Source organism: Filicampus tigris, chromosome 22 (assembly GCF_054856515.1).
Source record: "Filicampus tigris isolate MCC_2025a chromosome 22, RoL_Ftig_1.0, whole genome shotgun sequence".
Taxonomy (NCBI): Eukaryota; Metazoa; Chordata; class Actinopteri; order Syngnathiformes; family Syngnathidae; genus Filicampus; species Filicampus tigris.
Genome location: NC_141238.1, coordinates 4,507,147 through 4,529,092, shown reverse-complemented (window position 1 = coordinate 4,529,092; position 21,946 = coordinate 4,507,147). Strand labels below are relative to the sequence as shown.

The following is a 21,946-nucleotide window of genomic DNA, read 5'->3' as shown; positions in this document are numbered from 1 at the left end:
TCTATGATGATGGTAGGCCAAATTATAGTGATTTTTTTTTTTTTTTTTTTGGGGGGGGGGCTAAATAAAATGGATTTTTAATTAAATGTGTTTACATAAATTAAGAAAAAATAATACCAATGACGTAGGATTAAAACGACATACTAGGGGCCCACTGTTTGCATCCGTTAATTAGAATTTCGCAATTTCATAGTCATCACTGGCTAACATTAGCATTCATTTTGAGCCGACCCCCCCCCCCCCCCACATAAAATATGACTAAGCGGCAATTTGTCAGTTCTTTCTAAATATATTATTTAGCTTTTATATAGATTTAAACAAGTGACAATTGGATGAGAAAAAGATGGCGCGTCAACATTTGCCTCGGCACAAATGAGCTTTTAGCTAGCTTAGGTCGTCGCTAACTACATTCACGTGAACTTTAAAACGGAAGTCAAGCCAAACATATTTTTTTTCAAGAATACGTTCCCAGCAGGCCCACTAGTTGAAACACGGCATTCTGATCAATTTTGCGTTTGTGGAATATAAGTTAAGTTAAGTTAAGCAGCAATCACGGCTGACCTGTTTTTTGAATCTGAGCCCTGATTGGTCGTTGTGAGCACTTGTGATATCATTTTCAGTCGACAGAAGACAAAATGGCCGCCCTCAGAGATGGCTAAAAACGAGTGGATTAACACTTAATCCACAAACGCAAAATTAATCAGAATGCCGTTTCAACTAGTGGGCTTTATAGAACGCTTTCATTTAAGTAATTATTTTCAAAATATGAGGACAAAGTTCTATAAATTTAACAAATTAAAATTGGAGACAAAAAAAATGTTGTCCATGCAAATTAAGTTTTAGTCAGCCATTAGCTCATTCGCTAACTTTGAGCCGTTTTTTTCCCGCGCAAGTCACACATTGTATCCAAAAGACCTAAAACAATTACAATGTGAAATTTTACTGAGCTAATTAGAATCACCAGTTGGCATGCAAGGGATGTGAATACATGTCATTCTTTATTCTCTGTCATTATTTCTGGACATGTAATAGTACAATACATAAGGTTCAACAAATAGAAAATATGTTAAAAGTCAGGTAACTTTTATTCATCTTGTCCAACAATCACAAATCCCTCTGTGAAGAGTCATTACACAATCTGTACAACATACTACACGGTCTATCCTGACAAAGCCAATTTACATACGGATAGAGTCAACAAAATGTTGAAAAGATGTGAAAAAAAAATAGACAATATGAAAAATGAAGGATGGCACAGTTGTGGAAAAAAAAAAAAAGTTGTTCAGTGATTTCGTACACCAAAACATCTGCTTAGGAAGAAACCATTTCAGCCTTCAAAAAACAAACAAACAAACAAAAAAAAAAACACTTGATGTACTTCCTGAGTACAGTGATGTGATCAAAAGTAATATTTTATTTTCAAGTGGAGTATAAAGAAAGGAGTGCAGCTATCGGAGAAGCCTTTTTGGTTCATTTTGAATGATTTTTAAAGGGCAAATAAATACCTAGGCCAAAAAAAAAAAAAAAAAATAATAAAAAAAAAACTTTACAAAGTAAGCATCAAGTGTACTCCTCCTCGCCTGCAGACGCGGACTTAAAAACAGATTTATACAGAATCGCTAACTGTCGGCTCTGACTGGCTCTTCCAGGTGGATCATTGCTCCAGCGTCACCACCTCCACCGCTTGGCCGTCCAGCGTCATCGTGCTGTCTATGCGTGTGGCCACCGGCGCCATGGCCACCTGCACCGGCCTGTTACCTTGCGCGAGGCTGGTCACCACCGTCTGGTACATACTGACTGGGATTTGGACCAGACCTGGAAACAGGCAAGTATCACGCAACGTATTCACAACTCACTGATGCCAATCATTGCAGGCATTTATGCAGTTACGCCCAAAAATCCCTCCATGGTCGTGACAACGAGGCGCTCTAAAAGGGCCACGAGAGCCTGTCAGTATATAATGCATTGGGAAAAAAAAAATCTCTGAATTCACTTCAAATGAAGTTCGCCTGTAAAGTAGGGTTGCTCGATTATTTAAAAAAACAAAATTCTGTCACGATTATTTTGGTAATAATTCAAAACACGATTATTCAAACGATCATTTATTTTTGGGTACGAAACAAGAAAATCTGTGATTTTAAACAAACCAAAAGCGTTGGATATGAATGCACAGTAATCGTATTTTTACGATTATGCCAATTTTGTAATCGTAGAATGTAATAATCGTAATTGAATTTCGATTAATTGCACAGCCCTACTGTAAAGGTTATAGCGCGTTACTAGGTTCCTCCCGAAATTTCTGTGCGTCTACGCCTTGGCTCGATAAACGTCTTCAAACGCCGATCTAGCCTCTCCGATCGGGCCGTGCCAGAACAATGGCTCGATTGAACATCCGCGGCGCTCTCCCCCAACACAGCTGCGAGTGCCTGCAAGGGATTACCGCCGCCGTCACGTGGGCCTCCGGCTCCACCCTCCAATCTGTCCGTGTCACCAAGCCAAAGCCCTCGCGCGACGCCGTCCGCATGCGGCCCGTAATTGTTTTTTTTTTTTCAAGTTAAAAAGCTCAAATCCCGAGGGCTAATTGTCGGACCCACTCTGGCTAAGCCCACTCGCCGGTTGATTGGCGACAGAGTGGACGAGGGCTTATATTGGGGCCCGCGTCGAGTGGCCACTCCACCACGCGCTCGCTCAGACGTTCAAAAGGGCCGCGCGCCAATCAGCGGGGCGGCGCACTTCAAACGCCGTCCTCCACTCCGGTGATTAGCTCCATAAGGTCAATAGCGGGCAGAAGGACTGGCGGTGGCGGCTCCATTAGCGAGCAGTCACTTTGAAAGGAGAGTGGCTCCCCCCCCCCCGTCTTGGATCAAATCGGATGTCGCCGACGACGTCAGCGTGCGCGCGCGCTTCGGGGCGAACGCGAAAGTTTACGCGTAAGCGTGGCTTGACAGCTGGCCCTCGTGATAAGACACGGACTCGTAATGGAGTGGATCAAAGCTCTTTAGGAGGGATGCGGTGGGGTGGGGGAGGCCCTCCAGGGAACCAGTGACAGCTTTACTTTGATTGATTGAAGCGTTGAAAGCTCATTTGTTGGATAGATTGATTGGCCACTGAAATATAAAAACGCATTGTATCACTCGAAGACCCCAAAAGTTTAGAGCGCTTCGTTGTCACGGCACGGAAAAGCTCTGCGATGACCCGGTGGGATATAGCCTCATTTTTATTTATTTCAGGGTTTCTGCAGGTATCAGTAACTTTAATACTTTATAATGCCGTTTTTTTATGAAATGAAAATTAAAAAAAAAAAAAATGTAGTGCCCACTTTCTTCCACATCCAGTCGATTAAAAATTTTAATCATAATTAATCGCACGATTTCCAGTTAACTCACAAATAATCGATTCTAAGTGTACAGTAAAACATGCTTTTTCAAGTTACTTAACATAAGTGGAGCAACATGTTTACCTCATACAAATATGGTTGTCTCTTTTACTCAATTGATGCAGTAGTTTTATAGTAATTTATAAATTTATTTGAAGTTAAAAAATATACTACACTGTTAAAAACAGTGTCAATTTTTCAGAGGTCATTTTTCTGCCAGCGTTTCATGTCAGACGCTGGTGACAGGACATTTTTCTTTTCAAGTTAAGAGCAGATGAATTGGAACAAGAACTCCTTCCAATTTAGTTCATTGTCAATTACAACTAGTCCCCAATTTCCACAAATATGAATATTTATTATGGCTAAATTGTGTAATAGTAACTCCTTTGCATAATTTTTATTTTTTTCATAAAATCTATTTAAAGGCTCTTAATATTTTTTTAATGATATATATATATTTTTTTATATGTGCCTCAAGTACAAACAAAAAAAAAACCTCACGAATAGCGCCAATTTTACCGCTACGACAAATTGTGCATGTGAACTCACATTGCTCTGATGGAGGTCACGCAGCATTAAGAGAAAGACGGGAGTGACGCAACAAGTTGTGTGCCCAACACACACCATCTGTCACATCAGCACGGAGTAGATTAGCCTCGGAGGAGCCAAGCTTAAAAGTTGCCCACGCTAATTGGCTGCAATGTAAGCGCGAGGATGAAAATCTAATAAATCAATGAGTTACCGCGTTATTGGTCGTCTTTAGCGCCACATACAAGCAGAGCGTTTGTTTATAATCACTGGAATTTATGCTAAGTACTTTAGCCTGCATATGTGGTTTTGCATTACATGTTAGCATTAAGCTAAGTTTAAATGTGTTTACAGTGTGTGTTTGGGGGGGGGAATTGGAACATATCCACTGCGCAACGGTGTTTTTTCCCCCCGATGAGCGCCATCTACTGGTGCGGAGGCGTCTCTTGTCCCACCCGCGAGTGAGCAAAAAAAAAAAACAACGGTGACTTAGTGAGGCAGGAAAAAAAAAAAAAAAAAAATACCTGTTGCGTCCTGCACCCCTGCTAGCGCCCCAACAGCGGCCGCCGTCTCGGCCAGGACGATCTGCCCCCCTCCTTGGAGCGTGGCCTCCGCCAACGTCGCCACGGCGTGGGCCGCCGCCTCGCTGCGCACAAGACACATGATGTGTTAAAAACGCACCCGATGCGGAGTAAGCACACGTAAGGCTTACGCGTGCAGAATTTGAGGTACATGCTGTCTGCTGGGGGTTATTTGGCAAATGTGTGTGTGTGTGTAAGGGGGGGGGGGGGGGTGTAAGAGGCTTTTCCAGTCTGGACTTAGGAAGAATCTGTCACAGCTCTCCGAAGGTGGCAGGTGCAGCGGCGTCTATCAAAGCCGTTTTGTTAACCAGATCGCGGTCGGGCAGAATTAGCACGAGCCGGCTACCGATATGAACTAATGAAGTGCGCTGGGGGAAGGGAAAAAAAAAAAAAAAGAGGATGAAAACAAAATGTTCCGCGTGTAGAGGTGGGGGTGGGTGGACTCAGGTGGGTGCAGGTAACAAGCCCCACTGGGACGGAGCCGTTTGTGGCACCCTCACCTTGACGCCGGAAAAGCTGCTGAGATGTTAGCATCTTAGCTTAGCAACGCACGTTGTCCCCAAACTCAAATCGTGCAGCCTATTTAAAAAAAACATAAAAAATAAAAAAGCCTTCGGAACGGCAGCCGTCCTGACCTGTTGATCGCCATGGTGACGGTGGCCCCCGGCTGCATCTCGTGACTGGCGGCCACGGCGGCTTCAGCCAGCGACGCCACCGCCTGCGTGGCCTCGGACGCCTGCGTGGTCTGGATTGTCATCTCGCCGCTCTGGAGGGTGGCCCAGTTCTGCTCCACCTGCCAAGTCCGTATCATCACAACCAGTTTGCGTGTCGCATCCAGCCCGCTTCGCGGCGCGCTTTACCTCGCCGTCGGCCACCGTGGAGTAGTTGACCTGCGCCACCGTCACGCCGGGCAGTTCCGAGGCGTCGGCCAGCGTGGCCACCGTGTGTCCCGTCCCCACCTGGATGAGCGACACGGTGCCGTCGGGGTTGTTGATGGTCTGCACCACCGTCTGCGAGGGCACCAGGTGGGCGATGCTCTGCGCGGCGGCCAGGTGGTGCTGCGCCGTGGTGGTGCTGATCTGCTGCTCCTCGAAGGCGTACAGCAGATCCTCGCGCCCGTGCTGCTTGTAGCAGTTTTTCACGATGGTCCGCAGCGCCTGCGTCCAGGACACCTGGAAGGGGGGGGGGGGGGGAAGCAAAGCTCGTGAGACTCTCGGGCTGGACGATTCTTTGAAACGTAATCGCCGACAGCGCCGGGTCAGTTGCTAGCTGCGATGTAAAATCGAACCGACACGCTGATAGAAAACTAGCACCCAGCTACGCCGGTGATATTCCCTCACGTCAAATATAAACTCGAGTTTTGAAATCGGTGAATAATCGTGTGTATTAATCGCGGTTTCGATATCAATTCAAAAGAACCGTGAAACGGGGGAAATGGTGTGGGTTTGAATCCCGGCGTGGGATTCTCACTCGAGATGAGCCGATATGAATTTTTCCTAAAAAAGAAAATGTTGGCATCAAAATCTAAAAAAATCAAACATTTTCAGATTTTCAGATTTATTATAATAATAATTAATATAATGACAGAAAATTAAACTTTCACATAACTTTGTTTTGATTTCAACACAATTTTAAATTGATTTCTTATCGGCCATCAATTTCATTTAAAAAGGCCGATGCCGATATTCGTCTAAATGCAGAATATCGGCGGCGATAATCGTTCCATCCCTAATTCTCACCCTCTGTTTCTGGTCCTCAGATCGCACGTCACTGCGCACGTTGGCCCAGGGGATGTCTTCGGGCCACCACACGGGCTTGCAGCTCTCCTTACCCCAGCCGGGCTTGCCTCGGCCCGTCGAGTACTTCAGCATCTCCGGGATGAAGGCTCGCAGCTGGGCCTGCGGCAGAGGAGAAGAAGAAGAAGAAGAAGAAGAAGAAGAACTAAGCGGGTGAGGGTGACACGGACGCGCCCTTGAGGTGCAAAAAAAAGAAAAAAAAAAGTGAGGTGAGTATTGATCAGAAACAGGCCCACAAATAGCAACGCGCTCTCTAAAAAGGGGAACGAGCCACAGACTGATCTATGAACGTGGCACCGGGCTGACGTGTCAAGTAGCAAAGGCATTTTCTCTACAATTATTGTTTATTTTAGTCAGTTCTATAAATGTAATAAAAAACTAAAAAAAAAAAAAACTCAAATTTTAGTTTATTTCAGCAGTGAGGACAGACTAGTGCAGTTTATGAAGGCCTGGTAAAGGGTACCGAGTGTTGTAGAATCAAAGTATTTGAACGAGCCTGACAACATTTCACCTTAATTACTCGATGCATAGAACATATTACTGGCTGAATTCGGACCGATGGCGATCTTGACGAAGGGCGTCTTGCTCAATGTCATCCTTCATGTACAGATTGCATTGTTGAGCCGACGAATGCGCTTGCTGGCCGCGCTAAGCCGTCCGCCGTCACGTCATCACTTCCCTAGCTTGGCAGGGTGGGGGTGGGGGGGGGGAGCGTTCGGGGGGGTGCGCTTCAGTGCCAACGTCCTCCTGGTAATATGGGAGCATCGCCGCGGTGGGGATTATGTCGCTGCAGCGTCTGCCTGCCTTGACATCAGCGGCTAAATTTGTCAGACTTAACCCCCCCCAATGAACCAACTCCATATTTTCTTCCATTTTCTTGATACCACAACCCCCCTTGCGCTTGAAAAAAAACACACCTGCCCGCCCGAAAGCTCCCGGAGGGGGCGCCGCGCTGGCAACGGGGGCGGAGGAAACATGGGCGGCCTTGGGAGTGGCTCGTAAACAAGACGGGCTCCCGCGGGGCGGGGGGGAATTAACGAGGTTGAGCTTAGGAAGGTGTTTAACAACCACAAACGATGATACTTTTCGAAAAGGGGCTGACAGAATTGAATTGTAGCTCTGTGGTGTTGCCACGGCGCCCTCCGCAGGCCGAAGTGAGAATCCCACCCTCACCTGGGTCATCTTGTCCACGGAGACGGGGATGCCGTCGATGGTGAGGGGGGGCAGCTCCGACGCCAGCTCCCCACCGGCGGGGGCGTGCTCGGCCAGGGCGCTCTCCAGGTCCTCCAGCATCATGCCCTTGTACTTCCTCACCTGCGACCGCGGGCACAAAAACACGCGTTGGGATCGCGCCGCGGCAGCCGATTGTCTAATCGGGCCGGCGCCCTCACCACATTCTCCAACGGAGCGGCGCCGAAGACTTTGAAGACGGGGTTGGGTTTGTTGGGGGACATGCAAAGCACGATGGCCTGCTGGCCCACGCGGGTGGTGTACTCGTCCAGCGTGGCCCTCAGCTTCCTGTCGGCGCACACGTCCCGCTTACTTCCCGAGCGCCTCGACTCACTTGCGTTCTCTGTCGGCCGTTCGCAGCTCACCTGAGGAGACGCGTCTGCTGCCTTTTGCGGATGGACGGGTTGGACTCAAAGATGTGGGGCCGCTTCCTTTTCTTACCCGTCGCCACGGCGGCGGCTGCGGCCATGCCGACGGGACCTGGAAGGGAACGGCGCGCAAGAATGTGAGAGCGAATTCCGTCTGCGGCCATTTTGTCACCCGCCGCCGACTGAAAATGACATCGCAGTTGCTCAGGTAGCAGCCAATCACGGCACGGCTTCAGAAAACAGGCGAGCCGTGATTGGTTGTTACCTGAGCAACTGTGGTGTCACTTTCAGTCGACATCAGTGACAAAATGGCCGCCCGCCGAGATGGCGAAAAACAGGTGGATTTTGCTCCTTAATTCGCATTCCACAAACTCACTATTAATCTGAATATCAATTTTAGACTACTAGTGGGGCTTTATAGAACATAATATTGTCAAGATTTTTTGTTTTGGGTTGACTGCATACTGTAATACAGAAAGTGTATGAAATTAACATAGAAGTAGTAAGAAAATAATGCAACAGCTCTACCTGCTGGTCATTTTCAAGCATTACACCAATTTCTGGTGATGTTCATTTAACTGGACCAATCATCACTTTTTCATGCTATTGAATAAAAAAAAAACGTTTAATTGGAACACACTCTTTACTCAATGTGAAATCTGGGCCTGTTTGGTAAACACAAAGTAGAAAAGTATTTCATTGTTCTGCTTGTCAATATGTGTTGTCAAACGTTTTCACAAAAGTGTTTTTTAAGTGGCTAAAATGTGAACATTTTCAACAGTTGAATTCAATTCTTGAATACAACCTGCGGCGGCCAGATGGGCGGTGACCTCGTCGTTGCCGGCCGAGTTGAGGATATCCGTGTCGTCGTAGGGATCGTCGTCCGGCGAGGAGGTGGAGTCCTCGTCGGCGCTCATCACGGACACGTCGGTGAAGGTGGTCACGTGCACCTGCAAATCGATATTGCGATATTGAACCCGTTTTAACTTGACGGCAGATTTTCATCTGGGCTTTTAAAGCGCAAAACCTGCTGAGTGACGGCGCTGGGCTCGATGGTGGTCATGTGTTCGCTTTGGTGAACGGCGTGATCCTCCATGGCTGACGCCTTCGTCTACACAGCTGGATCCAGGGTGTGGATAAACAGCTAGTGAATAGGCAAGAAAAATTGATGAACCAAGAACTCACATCTACTTTATTCAACTTATTTCACAGAACTAGTTATGAACTGGTTAGTGGTTTCAAAGTATCGTTTCACATACCAAGAGCACGGCCATGGGTCTGCTGCTATCTTCTTAGATAATAGCTTTTTTGCAAATGTGTATTTTCTACTGTGGTCAAAAGTGGGGATGGGACATCTTTTATTCATTTTATGCCAGATGCTGTGTGGACATTTGAACACTGGCCACAATTGGCCCCTGGGCCGGAATTTGGGAATGATTGACTGATGGAGGGCATTAAATGAAAAAGAGTTATTTATCCCAAACATTTCAAAATAATATGATTTCAAAAGTCTTGACTATTATGATTATGACTACATAGATTGTGCTGCACCTTGTGTGACAATGACAACAAAGCTATTCTGATAGTTTTGGAGATGTGAGGATTCTTTCTGCCAGATGCCACCAGTTGTGGAACTTTTTGGACACGCTTCAAAGCGCATGCGCTCATTAGGAACATGTGCATTTATTATTATGAACGCATCCTTACAAGGAGTTGGAAAAAAAAAACTATTACGTAAATTGCATGTTAATTCTACAATGTTGCCCTTCTCATGCATTAAAATAGATAACCAAATCGTTTAAACACACCGTTTAAGTTGGTGCAACTAAAATACAAAAATCACGACACTATAAAATGAGTAGTTCATTCTAACACTTTTTACAGTGTCCCAGCTCTTCTCATTGGGTGTACCTAATGTTTTGGTCGTGCATTAATAGAGCCAAGCATGCTAAATTAACCTCAAAAACAATCTTAACACACAGCAAGCTAACGTCTGCTTCTTCAAACTGGATAACTGCACTGAAAGCAACTAATGGTCCGTTAACGTTTTTGTCGACTTGCCGGTTTACTGATCACTCCTCCGTGATGCTAAGCTAACCACGCTAGCCCTGTCCTACATTTAGCTCGTCGGCTAGCGCGCTAACCACTTGGCGTTGCACATTTTTGCACATGTAAATAAATAAAACCACCCCGCTTCGTAATAACGTCGTTATTCCACAAGCATGCACGCATGTGCGCGCGGTGGAAAATCAACGAAAGCCAGCGTAGCATAAAAGCGAGCTTAGCATCGATCCCGCGCCATAATATTGCCATTAAACCGCAGCTACAAGCTAGCAGCGGCCTGCCTGCAGCCTATCAACGGCTCTTCTCGTCTTTGAGCGTTTTCTGCCTTCCAACGATAAAACTGTGGGGGGAAAAACGATCCGCGCAGCTTTCACGGCCATGCCGGCTGCCAACATCCCGACAACAGCATCGTTCGCTCCCATCGCTGCCGGGTTCGCGATGCGGCTGCGCCAGGGCTGAAATAGATGGAGATTGCGCGGTAGGGTACTAACCTCAGAGCGGCTGCGCTACTTCGGGCCTGCGCCGTACAGCTGGGATGGACCGAGCAACAATGGACGACACACACATACACACACGCGCACGCACACGTTCACGTACACAACAGCGGCAGCAATAGCCAGTGTGTGTGAGCGGCACTGGTGAGACGTTCAAATGATGCCCCCACCCGCGCTACAGACCACACAGGAAAGAATACAAACACGTTGCAAATATTTATATTTATAAACTTCATATTTATTCATTGAATCTGCAGCCACAAAATACCATTCAAAAAACTCGTTGTACATATTTTTAAAACATATATTTATTATTATTATCTTAGAAAAACTGGATTCATAACTGGGGTGTGCAAACTTTTTGGGGTTGAGTTCAAATGTGATTTTTAAAACAGGCACTTAGGTCAGGTAATTATTTTTTTTTGTTTTGAGCGGGGACCAGAAAATTAAATACTACATACATTTCATTATTCGTGATTGTTTCATTTAATTACAAAATTTTAAAAAAAATACACCCACGTTCTGCTATTGCCTGAAATATTTCCGATAATCCCGGAAGGCACCATTTCAAAATTGAGGAGACCGCGCCCCCTGTTTTTCATCATCACACAAGCGACGACAGACAGGAACGTCGCCTACTATTACGTCATTTGGCAGAGACGGCTAAACAGCGTCGCTGTAGTCACTTAGAATTGGGCGTTAAAAAGTTACAACATCTAAATTATATTAACTACAACAGACTACTAAAATCCACTCTGGCTTGTTTGTAAGAAAGTAAAACCCCCTAACGCAGTTTGGCTGTAGCCGCAGGTGCTTCCACTCAAGTGGCACGTAAACTAGCTCCCCACAATCCGCTTGAGTGGAAGCACCTGTGGCGCAAGTCAAACTGGCTGGGTTTTTACTTACTGGAGATGGATTTGACACCTTTAGATTACAGCCCTGGTCAGCACATGCTGAAATAATTACTCTAACCTTTGTACATGTATGTTAGCGTGTGTGTTTTAGGAGAGGAGAACAGAACAGAGCTGGACGCCTCTTCAACAGCATGGTGGCCTGAAGGACAACCGCAAGGAACGTAAGCATTACATTCAAATACTCAGCCTGACAAACTAGTGGCTTAGCAACCTGATATTTGCTAGACATGCAAAAGTATCTTAACGCCGTTTCCCCCAAAACAGTAAGTCCGCAATTTCAAGGGTCATTCGGGCCATTCTGTTAAAAGATCTGAGCCTGTTGTCAAAAATAATCAACACACAGATACTTTATTTAGTCTGTTTAATAATGATCTCTTAAACAAAAACACCGCAATTGTGCCGTTTTGTAGTCAACCTGGCCGTTCATGCAAGCCTGTGGACAGAAACGAGACAGTTAACATGCATGCATGAAAATATTTTTGATTTATCCGGCTGAATTGTGAGTTTTTGTCTTCTTACCTTCGGCAAAACGGCACTTTCGTCCAGATGCAAGCTTGTGGGCAGGAATGCGAAAGTTAACACGCATGCACGAAAATATACTTGATTTATTCAGTTTAATTGTGAGGTTTTGTTTGCTTACTGTCGGCAAAACGGCACTTTCGTCCAGATGCTGGAAAAAGGCAAACGCGTTAGCTTACCATGTTAGCAAGCCGTGAGCACGCCAAAAGTGCTACTTGAGTTCAAAGTGAGCAAAGTAACTTTACGCTAGTAAAGAAGTTGTGTTACATTGAAAATGCCGTAGCGAAATAATGGAAGCATTGTCATAAATAATTGCCGGGATTCGAACCCGTGTTGTCCAGTAATGAAAGTCTACCATTCGACTCCCGCCTAGTTGCAATCCTTACCCTCTAAGTATGTATATGTAGTATGTACAGGTAGTATGTACATATACACGCACTAAGTATGTATAGGTAGTATGTACATATACATGCACTTAAATTTAAAGCGAACATGACAAAGAGGCAGTGTACTTACGTTGCTTTATTGGGGATCGTAAATAACATGCTTGAATAAAACAAGTGTCTTCTTGTCCGCTTCAGCCACAAACAGTTCGTGTTTTAGTTTCAAAATGCTTTGTCGATAAACTCTGCTGGGAGGTTCAGAAGAAATAGTCTAGTCCAAGATTTACATTCTACATTGAAACATTTCGAATTAGTTCATAATGTACTCAGAAAGGGGGATGTTATGGCATGCGCTCAACCGGAGCGTCCTCTTGTGGCCCAGGGGAGTTACTGTTTTGAAAAAAAACGCCTAACTGTACATGGTTGTTTTTTTGGGGGAAAAAACGCCTTACTATAAATGGTCGTTTTTTTTCCCCAAAAACGCCTTACTATACCCCAAAATACTATACCTTCGCCCTCTACATTTTCTCCTGTTCTTTCTTCAGCCCTTGGTATTTCTCCTGATGGTATTTCACTACTTAACTCATATTCCACAAACATAATACATTAGTATTTGATCACAAACATGTTTTGACACACATTTATTTAAGTATTTTAATTGAATCATTATGTACACTTTACTATATATTTAAGCACAGTGTTATAATAAAATTCCAAATGTGCATAATGCTACAGTGGCTATTAATATAAATATACTTTTTCTATATAAAACCAACATTGTGTATATTTAACACTCATCCATCTATATATTCTCTACTACTTATCATGTTTCACTGTCATCCGTTTGGGTGAGAGGCTGTGTGCACCTTAAAACAATTTCAAAACAAGGTGTTCCTAAAACCTAATTTATTCTCATCATCTTGAAAATATATTCATATAAAGCACATAAAACCCATTGCAACATGTCCAGAAATTGCTATGTACAGTATGAAAACATCAAATTACCTCTTTGCGTACGTTTAAAAGGCTTACATAGAGATTGTCAAGTCAAAAGCATTACATACAGTATAAGTGCACTGTGCTCTGATGAGCTGATCTGGAAATAAAAAAATAACTTGTCCTTTGGTGTTGGAGATTTAAAAAAACAAACAAAAAAAACACAATCAACAATCATTCAGACGTTAAAACCTGGTTTCTGGATCTGGTGCCTGTGGACAAAATAGTTTGGGTCATTTTTGATGTAAAATGGATTGATACATGTCTTTTGTTCTCTCGACGATATGGAGTATACTGTATGCATATTTATAAGTTGGTGCCCATTGTGCTGTAATGTATACAAACTTGTCTTGTCACTGTCCAGTAAAAATCTCAGCATTTTGTTAACTCCATTTTTACATTCATACAGAAAAAAAAAAAAAAATTTTTTCGTAAGAATTTGCAGATACATGCTGTTTATTGTAGAGCAATGATGTTAACTAAAAAAATTAAATGCGGTTGATATATATATATTTTTTTGTTTTCGGACTGAATATGACAATGTGCCAGTCATAATATATATTCGCATCTGAGTTAAATAATACAACCTGCTGTAGTTTAAATCATTTAAAATTTTCTTTACAATAATATATTCTATGCAGCCCCACTAGTCTAAACACGGCCTTCTGATTAATTTAATAAATGAAATGTATAAATGTTAATCCACTCGTTTTTGGCCATCTCCGGGGGCGGCCATTTTGTCTTCTGTCGAGTGAAAATGACATCGCAAATGCTCACAACGACCAATCACGGCTCAGATTCAGAAAACAGGTTGGTCGTTGTGAGCACTTGTGATGTCATTTTCACTCGACAGAAGACAAAATCTGATCATTCTTTCCGGAACGATAAGGATGTTTTTGACAGAGCATGACGCCAGTGTGTGTAGTTACATACATTCCTATCTCTGCTCCTGAGACCTCCGGCAGGGTGGTGGACCGTGACCGTTGTCTGAATCTGCAAATGAAACCAAATGAACCATCGATGCAAGTACTCCTGAACAACAGTAAAAAAAAATACAGTAGCATAGTAGGCCTAAGTGTTCATAGCAAGTGTTCAAAATCAAACTGTTATCCACATAAAAGTAACTTAAAAGTTCAATCCAACTGAAGTGCACTGCATGCAATATAGCTCGCCTTGACTTCTTACTACCTTGTCGTAGCCGGACTTGTTTTGGGAACACTCGGGATGTTTATCCAGGATGTGTAGCACGGCGTCGTGCAGCGTCAGGAAGAACATGGACGGCTGCACTTCATCATCAAAGAAGCTGCACTGGTGCAATTTGTCCAGGATGTAGGCTACAAGCAGACGCGCACAAAAACAACAACTGAGAAACATGAAAAGAAAAAAAAAACGTCATTACAACCGATAGAAACGTTGCCCCCCAACGTAACTTTGGGAGTTGTTATGATGTGTGACAATTATTTTTCTGTATTACTCTTTCGAAATTCCCTCATGACCCATAAAAGACCCAAAAGTGGATGTTTCTGTGAGAAACAGACAAGGGCTGTCCCATCAAAATGCACATATTTATCACCTGTATTGGTATTTATAAGACCTGAGAAATTTGGTCTGGACAGTATGGAAAAGTCTAAAAAAAAAAAAAAAAGTAGAAATTGACACTTACGATCACAGGCAACAATGTAGACATCCACTTCAACGCGGACAAATTCTTTCACAGCCTGCAACAAATGAGAGGACAATATAGCGAGGATACTTTATGGACTCGTACATGAATACCAACTGACCGCTTTAAGACCCTTGAGAGCGGAGACGTCCAGGAAGGAGACAGCCGCAAAGTCCAGCACTAGACTGTGCAGGTCCACTCGGGGAACAATGATGTTGGCGGGAAGCTCGGCGTTCCAGTCCACGCGGGCGGGCAGGTCCTTGAAGTCGGTGGGCAGGACCAGTTCCTCCGCGTTGCTTTCAAGCTCCACCGACTCCTTGATGGGGCCGCATGCGGTGTTCAGGAAGCCGTTCTGGAATGGGAAACGCACCGCTTTTATTATTTATTTTTTTTACTTCGGACTAGCGGCCACAACAGCGAGGCAAAGCTATTAGAACAGTCTTTGAATCGAAATCTACGTTTATTTTTTTTCCACAAGATTTTACTCAAGCTCCGTGAAAAAAAGTAGTTGAAAAAAATACGATTAATTGCGATTAATTATGGAAAATTTTGCGATTAATTAGTTTAACATTTTTAATCGTTTGACAGCTCTACTTGTCGGTGACAAATCATTCATTTGTAAGGCTTCGACTTGGTACATAATATGTCACAAGATGGATTATGCACACGAGTGCTGAGTCTGGCTAATTTCAGACTATTATCTAATCTTCGTTGCCGGTCACGTTTATGACGTTCTGAGCCGTCGTATTTATGACACTGTAGACCACATGTGCATTGTGAAAACTATTCACATTGTTTTTGTTACACCCAGCAAGGTGTTGTAAATGTATTTACTGTAAATGATACCACAGGGCAGATGGTTTGATATGCATCTTGGCAAACAAAGATACAAAATTACAGTAGTATCTTAAGCAGAAATCTTCACTCACACGGTACATTATTTTATAATGTAGTAAAGCTCAGTATCATATCACGCGCACACCAGTTTAACTTTTTGAAAAAAACAAAACAAAAAAAAAACAACTAGTGATCAGTTATTAAACTAAAAAAAAAAAAAAGTTAAAATATTTTATTCATTTGAAATTTTTAATGATAGAGAATTTTTTCCCTTTTTAGCACAGTGAAACAAAATTTAAAACAAAACCAAGTTGAAAAAAAAAATAATTCTGGTTATTTTAATTTAGTTACGTATGTAAATACTACTACTAGTGATGATAATAAAGCACAAAAGAACTTGCATCGGATATTAAAAGTTTGCAAATTAACCCCACCAAATAATTAGGGTGCAAATTGAAGTTTAAATCATACCAATTTCATTTAATTACAAGTACACAGAGTAAATTGAATTAAATGTAAACCATTTACTTTTTACGTTTTTATGAGTTAATAAATTCCTTATTTATTTTTATGTGTCGCAGTATTGAAAACAGCGAATAAAATTCCATACACTAAATTACTGCTATATATACAGTGTATTATATAAATCAAATACAAAACCTACTTGAATCTGAGTACAATTTGCAAGTTTATTGGAAAAAAAAAATACATATTAGGATTTAAAATAGGAGAATGGAATTGAATTAGGTGTGGAAATTTCTACAGAGCTCACGTGTGGAGAAATCTTATCAAAACAGGTGTGACACAACAATGACGGATTTGTTTATTACAATACCGTCTATACATGAGCAGCTTATCACTTACTGATGTCCACTTGAGATAACCTTTCTTTAGAAGTTTCCGGATCAATCGCAGCGCCTTATTTCGCTTCCTGAGCACCCTCAATGGATTAAACCCAACCTGTGGAACATTTGAAGAACGTGTCATTTAAATGACACGAAATCACATTTAAATCTAGTTATGCAATTGAATGTAAATAGGATAAAAATTTAAAACAAAAAAAAACAATGGACTTACAGCTTCCACCAGTTTGCTTCGAAAGAACTCGATATTGGCGAAGAAGATCGGCGATGGGATTCGAAAGATTTTCACCCCTTCTGGCTCATATATCTGGAGATGCAATTTGGATTTTAGTTCTGCTGTGTTACAAATGGCCAATTGTGCCATCCCCAACTGACATCAACATAGTCCTTTCTGTCCTTGTAGATGTCGGTGCCGTGAATGTTGGCCAGCACGCTGCAGCGGGGGCTGAAATACAGTAGAGGAAATATAAAAATGTACGTATGATTTCGGTAAAAAGATATAAACCCTTGTGATTTTATTGCAGCCGTAATAACCTTTTTTTTTTTTTTTTTAAATCACTCTCCTGCGAAATGATAAAAAAAAATGTAGTTTGCCCACTCTAGCTCACAGTGGCGAATATGAACTCTGCCTAGCAACAAGTGACTGCCGTCTAATGCTATCATGTCCCAACTGTCCCCACAAAAACAGAATGTTTCTTTAAAAGTATGGCGACTTACAACTGAGCCCTGAGGACTACACTGAGGAGTTCAATACCGAGACCTGCGGCCAGACCAAGATCCAACCCCAGTAAAATGGCTGCAATACACGTGCCCAACCACACCACCTGTACATGTACAAAAAGGAAAAAATATGTATATATTAACGGGACATTAAATATGATTTTATTGCAGCTGACATCCACTTACACAGTCTGGCTTGTCCCGCCTCCACAGATACGGGACCTCTCGAAACTGCGTGAGCATTCCTTTCAGGTTGACGATGACCACCGCCCCCAGAACGGACTGTCGGGAACGCGGGTCAAACGCGAGTGTCAACAAACAAGCAGGGAGGAATGAGAGCCAGCTCACCTTGGGGAGCGGGTCCAGGAGAAAGCCGACTTCCAGCGTGACGATCATCACGATGATCGCTGAGAGTAGACCGGCTATCTGGGGACGGGACAATCGTACACAATTGCGTGTGCAACTCGGAATTCTTTTATTACAGTTTTTACCGGGATCAATACGAGGCATTTTTGGGGGGTTTACCTGAGTTTTTCCACCAGTGCTTTCCTGCACCGCGCTCCTGGACAGGGCCGTGCTGGCTGCAAAAGACTTGAAGGACGCTCCGAAAATGTTGCTGACTCCGAAAGCGATCAGCTCCTGGAGGAGGGGAGGAGGGGAGGGGGGGGGGGGGGCGAAAGAAACGATGCCATCTTGCGCTTTTCACTTTACGTGCTTCAATAGGAAAGTCAGAGCGGTCGCCGTTCTCCGCACCTGGTTTCCGTCTATGGCGTAGTCGTGCTTCACGGAATAGACTTTAGCCACAGAGAAGGCCACAGCGAAACCCACGATGGCCATCGGGAACGCCTCCATGGCCGTGTCTTGGAAAATAAGCAGGTTTGGGGCCACCGGGGGCTCGTACCTGACAAGGAGCATTAGAGGCTTAAACGTCAACCACCGCAGCCGGGATAAATATCATCACTGTCTGATATTTCAAAAAAAAAAGCAACTCAGTTCCATGTTCATGCTGCAGGTGGCCGAGGTCAGTACTGTACCCCTTTGGAATATGCCCGACGATGTCGATGCCGTACTTGGTCCGGAAGTCCAACGCGTACGAAACGCCGCACGCGACCACAGTCTAGCGAGCAAAATGAGAGGCGGTCACAACTGCGACGGGTGTGGCGTTTGTAACGAGGCGACGGTTGAGGCGGAAAGTGTTGCGAAAGGGCACCCCTCACCATGATGACCTCTATGGGGATGGGAACCGGCAACTTGGCTCTGAATCTGTCATTGAGCTCCTTCACGACAAACACCACCGCCATGATCACCAGGGAGATGACCACATCGCAAACGTTGGTGGACTGGATCTTGTTGAAGATCACTTCCAAAGTCTGTCCAAATAAAAAAAAAAAAAAAAAAAAAAATCACACACTACTCTAAAGAAAATCTCAAGCTGTTTTTTTTTTTTGTTGTTTTTGTTTTTGTCTTACATATATAATGGAGAGCGGCCCGCTTATTCCAGGGACTTGCAGGCCCAGCACAAACTTCAGCTGGGACACCAGGATGTGAATGGCGGCCGCCGTGGTGAAGCCGGACACCAGAGTGTCTGACAGGTACATGACCACGAAGCCCACCTGCAGGATGCCCATCGCCAGCTGCCAGACGCACATTTGTCACAACTCTAATCGTCCTCGACGTTTTTGTTCAAAGGCGGGTCAACAAACTTTGCGGCCATGCCAACGACCAGAGGCAGTGAGGAAAAAATTCACACTTTCTGCGGTGAAGTCATCCGTCTGTCTAGTAGACGCCAACAGATGCCACAAGATGGCGGTAAAGCAATACTTTAGTATGAAGGAGATGGATAAAATCCCTAGGACACGTTTGCTTTTGAAGGACCTCTGGACATGGCCAAATCGACCCTAAAATGATGACGGACGAGCAGGGGCCTCAAGACGGAGCCCTGGGGCACACCTGTCGTGACTTGGGGAAGGGTCGGAAAAGAACGACTTTAGCTGGGTGAACTAAGTGCGGTCTATTGAGGTGTGAATGGAACGTTTTTTTTAGTGAAAAGCAGTTTCAGGCTGTGTCTTTCCAGCCGTGGGTTCTTGAGAATTTGATAGTCAAAAAAAACGAATTTCAACAGCAAGAGCGTTTCACCTGCATAATTCCCACGAGGAACGTCACAGAGGAGGCCACCAGCACTCTCTGCTCATCCTTGGTGAGACCCTCAAAACCCGTGATGTTAGCAGGCGGGCCTTCGTCCGGGACCAGCCTGGTGACCACCGAGCCCATCATCAGACACAGCACCGGGAACGGACCTTCGGAAACGGGCAGAGGAGGCTCGCAACATGAGACGCGCGCGGGGGGGCGGCCGCAAAAGGAGAACGGCCTTACCCACTGAGATGTGTCTGGAGGTTCCGAGGAAAAAGTAGATGACAACGGGGAAGAAAGCGGAGAAGAGGCCGTACCAGGGCGGAAGCGACGCCAGGAGACAGTAGGCCAAGCCTAGAAGACACAAACAAGATGACATTAGGAGGACATTGGACATTTGCACCGCTACTTTTCAATGCACCATCGTCACTCCCTTGCCGTCAAGAGACGGGAGACTCAAATGAAAATAAAACCCCAAATTTGGCCGAGAGGCCCAGCGTGCTTGCTTCAAGCCAGTTTTGCTTTGTCGCTCCCGATTGAAGTGTACTGTAAAACCGACGGGAGATCGTGGTAAAAGATAAAATACTCAGCGCTTGAAACAAACCTTGCAGTACGGCGACAAGTCCAGTACTGACCCCCGACACAACATCACTCAGCAACCACTCTTTGACCCTGTAGAGCTTCATCCAGCCGACGATTGGCAGGAGAGACAACACGGCGTTTTTGGCGCGTCTGGCATCACACCTACAATCACAATAAACGGTAACAAAAAAAAAAAAAAAAACAACCAAATACAAACGAGATCCAACACAAGTGACTGACGAAATGAAAAAGAATGAAGACGTTTTTAACCTAGCCAATCACCAACACACTTGAACGACAGCTAAGCGTATTAAAAAGCGACCCGAACGGTAACTCAAACATTCCAATTCTTGATTTTTTTTTTTTTTTCCCCCCCTTTCCCTAGAGTAATTGTCACCCGAAAGCAGATAACACCCGAGCACCTCATCCGTCAAATTTTCAAAGTGTTCTGAAGTGCGCGTTGCGGCTCACGTGAAGCACTGCCTGACGTGGTCCAGCCCGGTCTTGCGGTGCCTGTAGATCTTCTGGTGCTGCTCGGCGAACGACTCCTCCGAGTAGAGGGAGCGCGCCACCACGTACTGGCCGGCCCCCGCCTGCATGACGGCCGCCTGCGCTGACCCCGAGCACCTGCCGCCGCCGCCGCCGCCGCCGGGATCCATTTAAGCAAATTAGCAAGCCTGAGATCACCTTTGACGCCGCTAACAACAAAGGCCCAGATAGGAAAGGTCTGGATCACTTGTCACATTTGATAAACAGCGAACAATGCCAGCGAGTGCTGCTTTCAATGAATCACTTCCTTTCAAACCTACAATAGAAAGCACCTCTGGTTTAAGTAGGTCAATCTCACAATCGGAGGACGGTGTCCGTCCCAAAAATGGCTAAACCCGTCGTAAAAGTTCGACCCGCTTCGGACGATGCACGCGCAACCTCATTGTGCCGTCACCTACCTGATGAAGCGCTACAAATCCAAACTTTCCAGCGGCCTTTCCTCCTCCTCCAGCACTCGGATCGCAACTGCCATGGCCGGCTGTTCAGCCATCAATAAATGACGCCGCGGTCACACACTCCCGACTGTAATTATTAACAGTAATGACGATGGGATCCCTCGAGTTTGGATGCCCGCCTTATCCTTGACCATTGTTCTCCCTGATATGGGTCTTCGAAAAACTTTTCAGCGGCGGCGGCTTTTTCCGCCCCTGGAGGAGGGACGGGACAGGACAGGCCATTGTTAGGAGGTGGAAATCAAGGAGCTTTTTAAGCGGGGTGGGGGCGGAATGCTGCCAAAGGTCAACAACAGCAATGTGTTTGGATATTTAAGGAAATTTACGACATGGAAAGACTGCAGAAAGGGCGTCCAAAAAGCACTGATCAGATGGTAGATACAGTTTTACACGCCGGGGCAGATCAAGTGGAGGATAGGTCAGCGTCAAACCAAAGGCCGACAACTTTACCAGAGACGATCATTGTGAGTCGGATTGGTCTTTACTACGAACGCACCGCGGATGTCCACTTTGACGCTCATGCGAATATAAAACGCATACCACGAGGAATCGTCAGAACGGTCAGCAATTTAACGTCATTCCAATTCGGGCGAACTCCAAAGTGGGAGCCAAAGAATTGGTCCACTTCAAAACAAGATGGCCAACTTCCTGATCAATTTCCGCCACGGGGCCTTGAGACTTTTTGATCGATGTGTCTATCCAGTTTTGTGAAACTGAAGTGAACTGAGCACAGAGCCCTGTGGGGTTCCATGATTCAATTTTGCGCATACAAAAAAAGCCCTTTAAACATAATATATTTTATCATTTCTAAAATGGCCAAAGCATGTTAAATCTGTTTTCATTGCATAATATCGTGGTGTGTGTGTGTGTGGGTGGGTGTGCGCGCCGGTGTGTGTGGGAG

The 21,946-nt window shown here is 44.7% G+C and overlaps 2 protein-coding genes and 1 long non-coding RNA gene across 7 annotated transcripts; 1 reads left to right on the top strand and 2 right to left on the bottom strand.

The window, feature by feature from the left end:
- Positions 1-979: 979 nt before the first annotated feature.
- On the bottom strand, positions 980-10,603 carry nrf1 (nuclear respiratory factor 1). 2 transcript variants are annotated; one of them, XM_086022715.1, is made up of 11 exons: positions 10,435-10,603; positions 8,907-9,023; positions 8,685-8,829; positions 7,877-7,991; positions 7,673-7,799; positions 7,455-7,595; positions 6,225-6,383; positions 5,346-5,657; positions 5,121-5,269; positions 4,429-4,550; positions 980-1,815 (listed from the first exon to the last, which is right to left on the bottom strand). In XM_086022715.1, exons 2-11 carry the CDS (start codon positions 8,973-8,975, stop codon positions 1,655-1,657), a joined length of 1,500 nt encoding a protein of 499 aa, XP_085878841.1. In that variant the 5' UTR covers positions 8,976-9,023; positions 10,435-10,603; the 3' UTR covers positions 980-1,654. The 2 variants fall into 2 exon arrangements, with proteins under 2 accessions (XP_085878841.1, XP_085878840.1); XM_086022714.1 differs by lacking the exon at positions 10,435-10,603 and having other exon boundaries at positions 5,121-5,278; positions 8,907-8,990.
- Positions 10,604-11,009: 406 nt separating this feature from the next.
- Positions 11,010-17,828, top strand: LOC147126582 (uncharacterized). Of its 3 annotated transcripts, none has more exons than XR_015084788.1 (4): positions 11,010-11,512; positions 17,016-17,086; positions 17,301-17,444; positions 17,546-17,828. It is a non-coding gene; the product is annotated as an uncharacterized LOC147126582 (long non-coding RNA). The 3 variants fall into 3 exon arrangements; XR_015084787.1 differs by having other exon boundaries at positions 17,301-17,464; XR_015084786.1 differs by having other exon boundaries at positions 11,030-11,512; positions 17,301-17,828.
- On the bottom strand, positions 12,894-21,191 carry LOC147126581 (chloride anion exchanger-like). 2 transcript variants are annotated; one of them, XM_086022628.1, is made up of 21 exons: positions 20,992-21,191; positions 20,516-20,742; positions 20,067-20,206; positions 19,706-19,816; positions 19,469-19,629; positions 18,802-18,966; positions 18,550-18,702; positions 18,367-18,449; positions 18,086-18,233; positions 17,858-17,971; positions 17,681-17,758; positions 17,519-17,614; positions 17,330-17,436; positions 16,988-17,057; positions 16,827-16,919; positions 16,614-16,709; positions 15,034-15,264; positions 14,913-14,967; positions 14,438-14,583; positions 14,183-14,242; positions 12,894-13,461 (listed from the first exon to the last, which is right to left on the bottom strand). In XM_086022628.1, exons 2-21 carry the CDS (start codon positions 20,701-20,703, stop codon positions 13,435-13,437), a joined length of 2,322 nt encoding a protein of 773 aa, XP_085878754.1. In that variant the 5' UTR covers positions 20,704-20,742; positions 20,992-21,191; the 3' UTR covers positions 12,894-13,434. The 2 variants fall into 2 exon arrangements, with proteins under 2 accessions (XP_085878754.1, XP_085878753.1); XM_086022627.1 differs by lacking the exon at positions 12,894-13,461 and having other exon boundaries at positions 14,070-14,242.
- Positions 21,192-21,946: the final 755 nt, after the last annotated feature.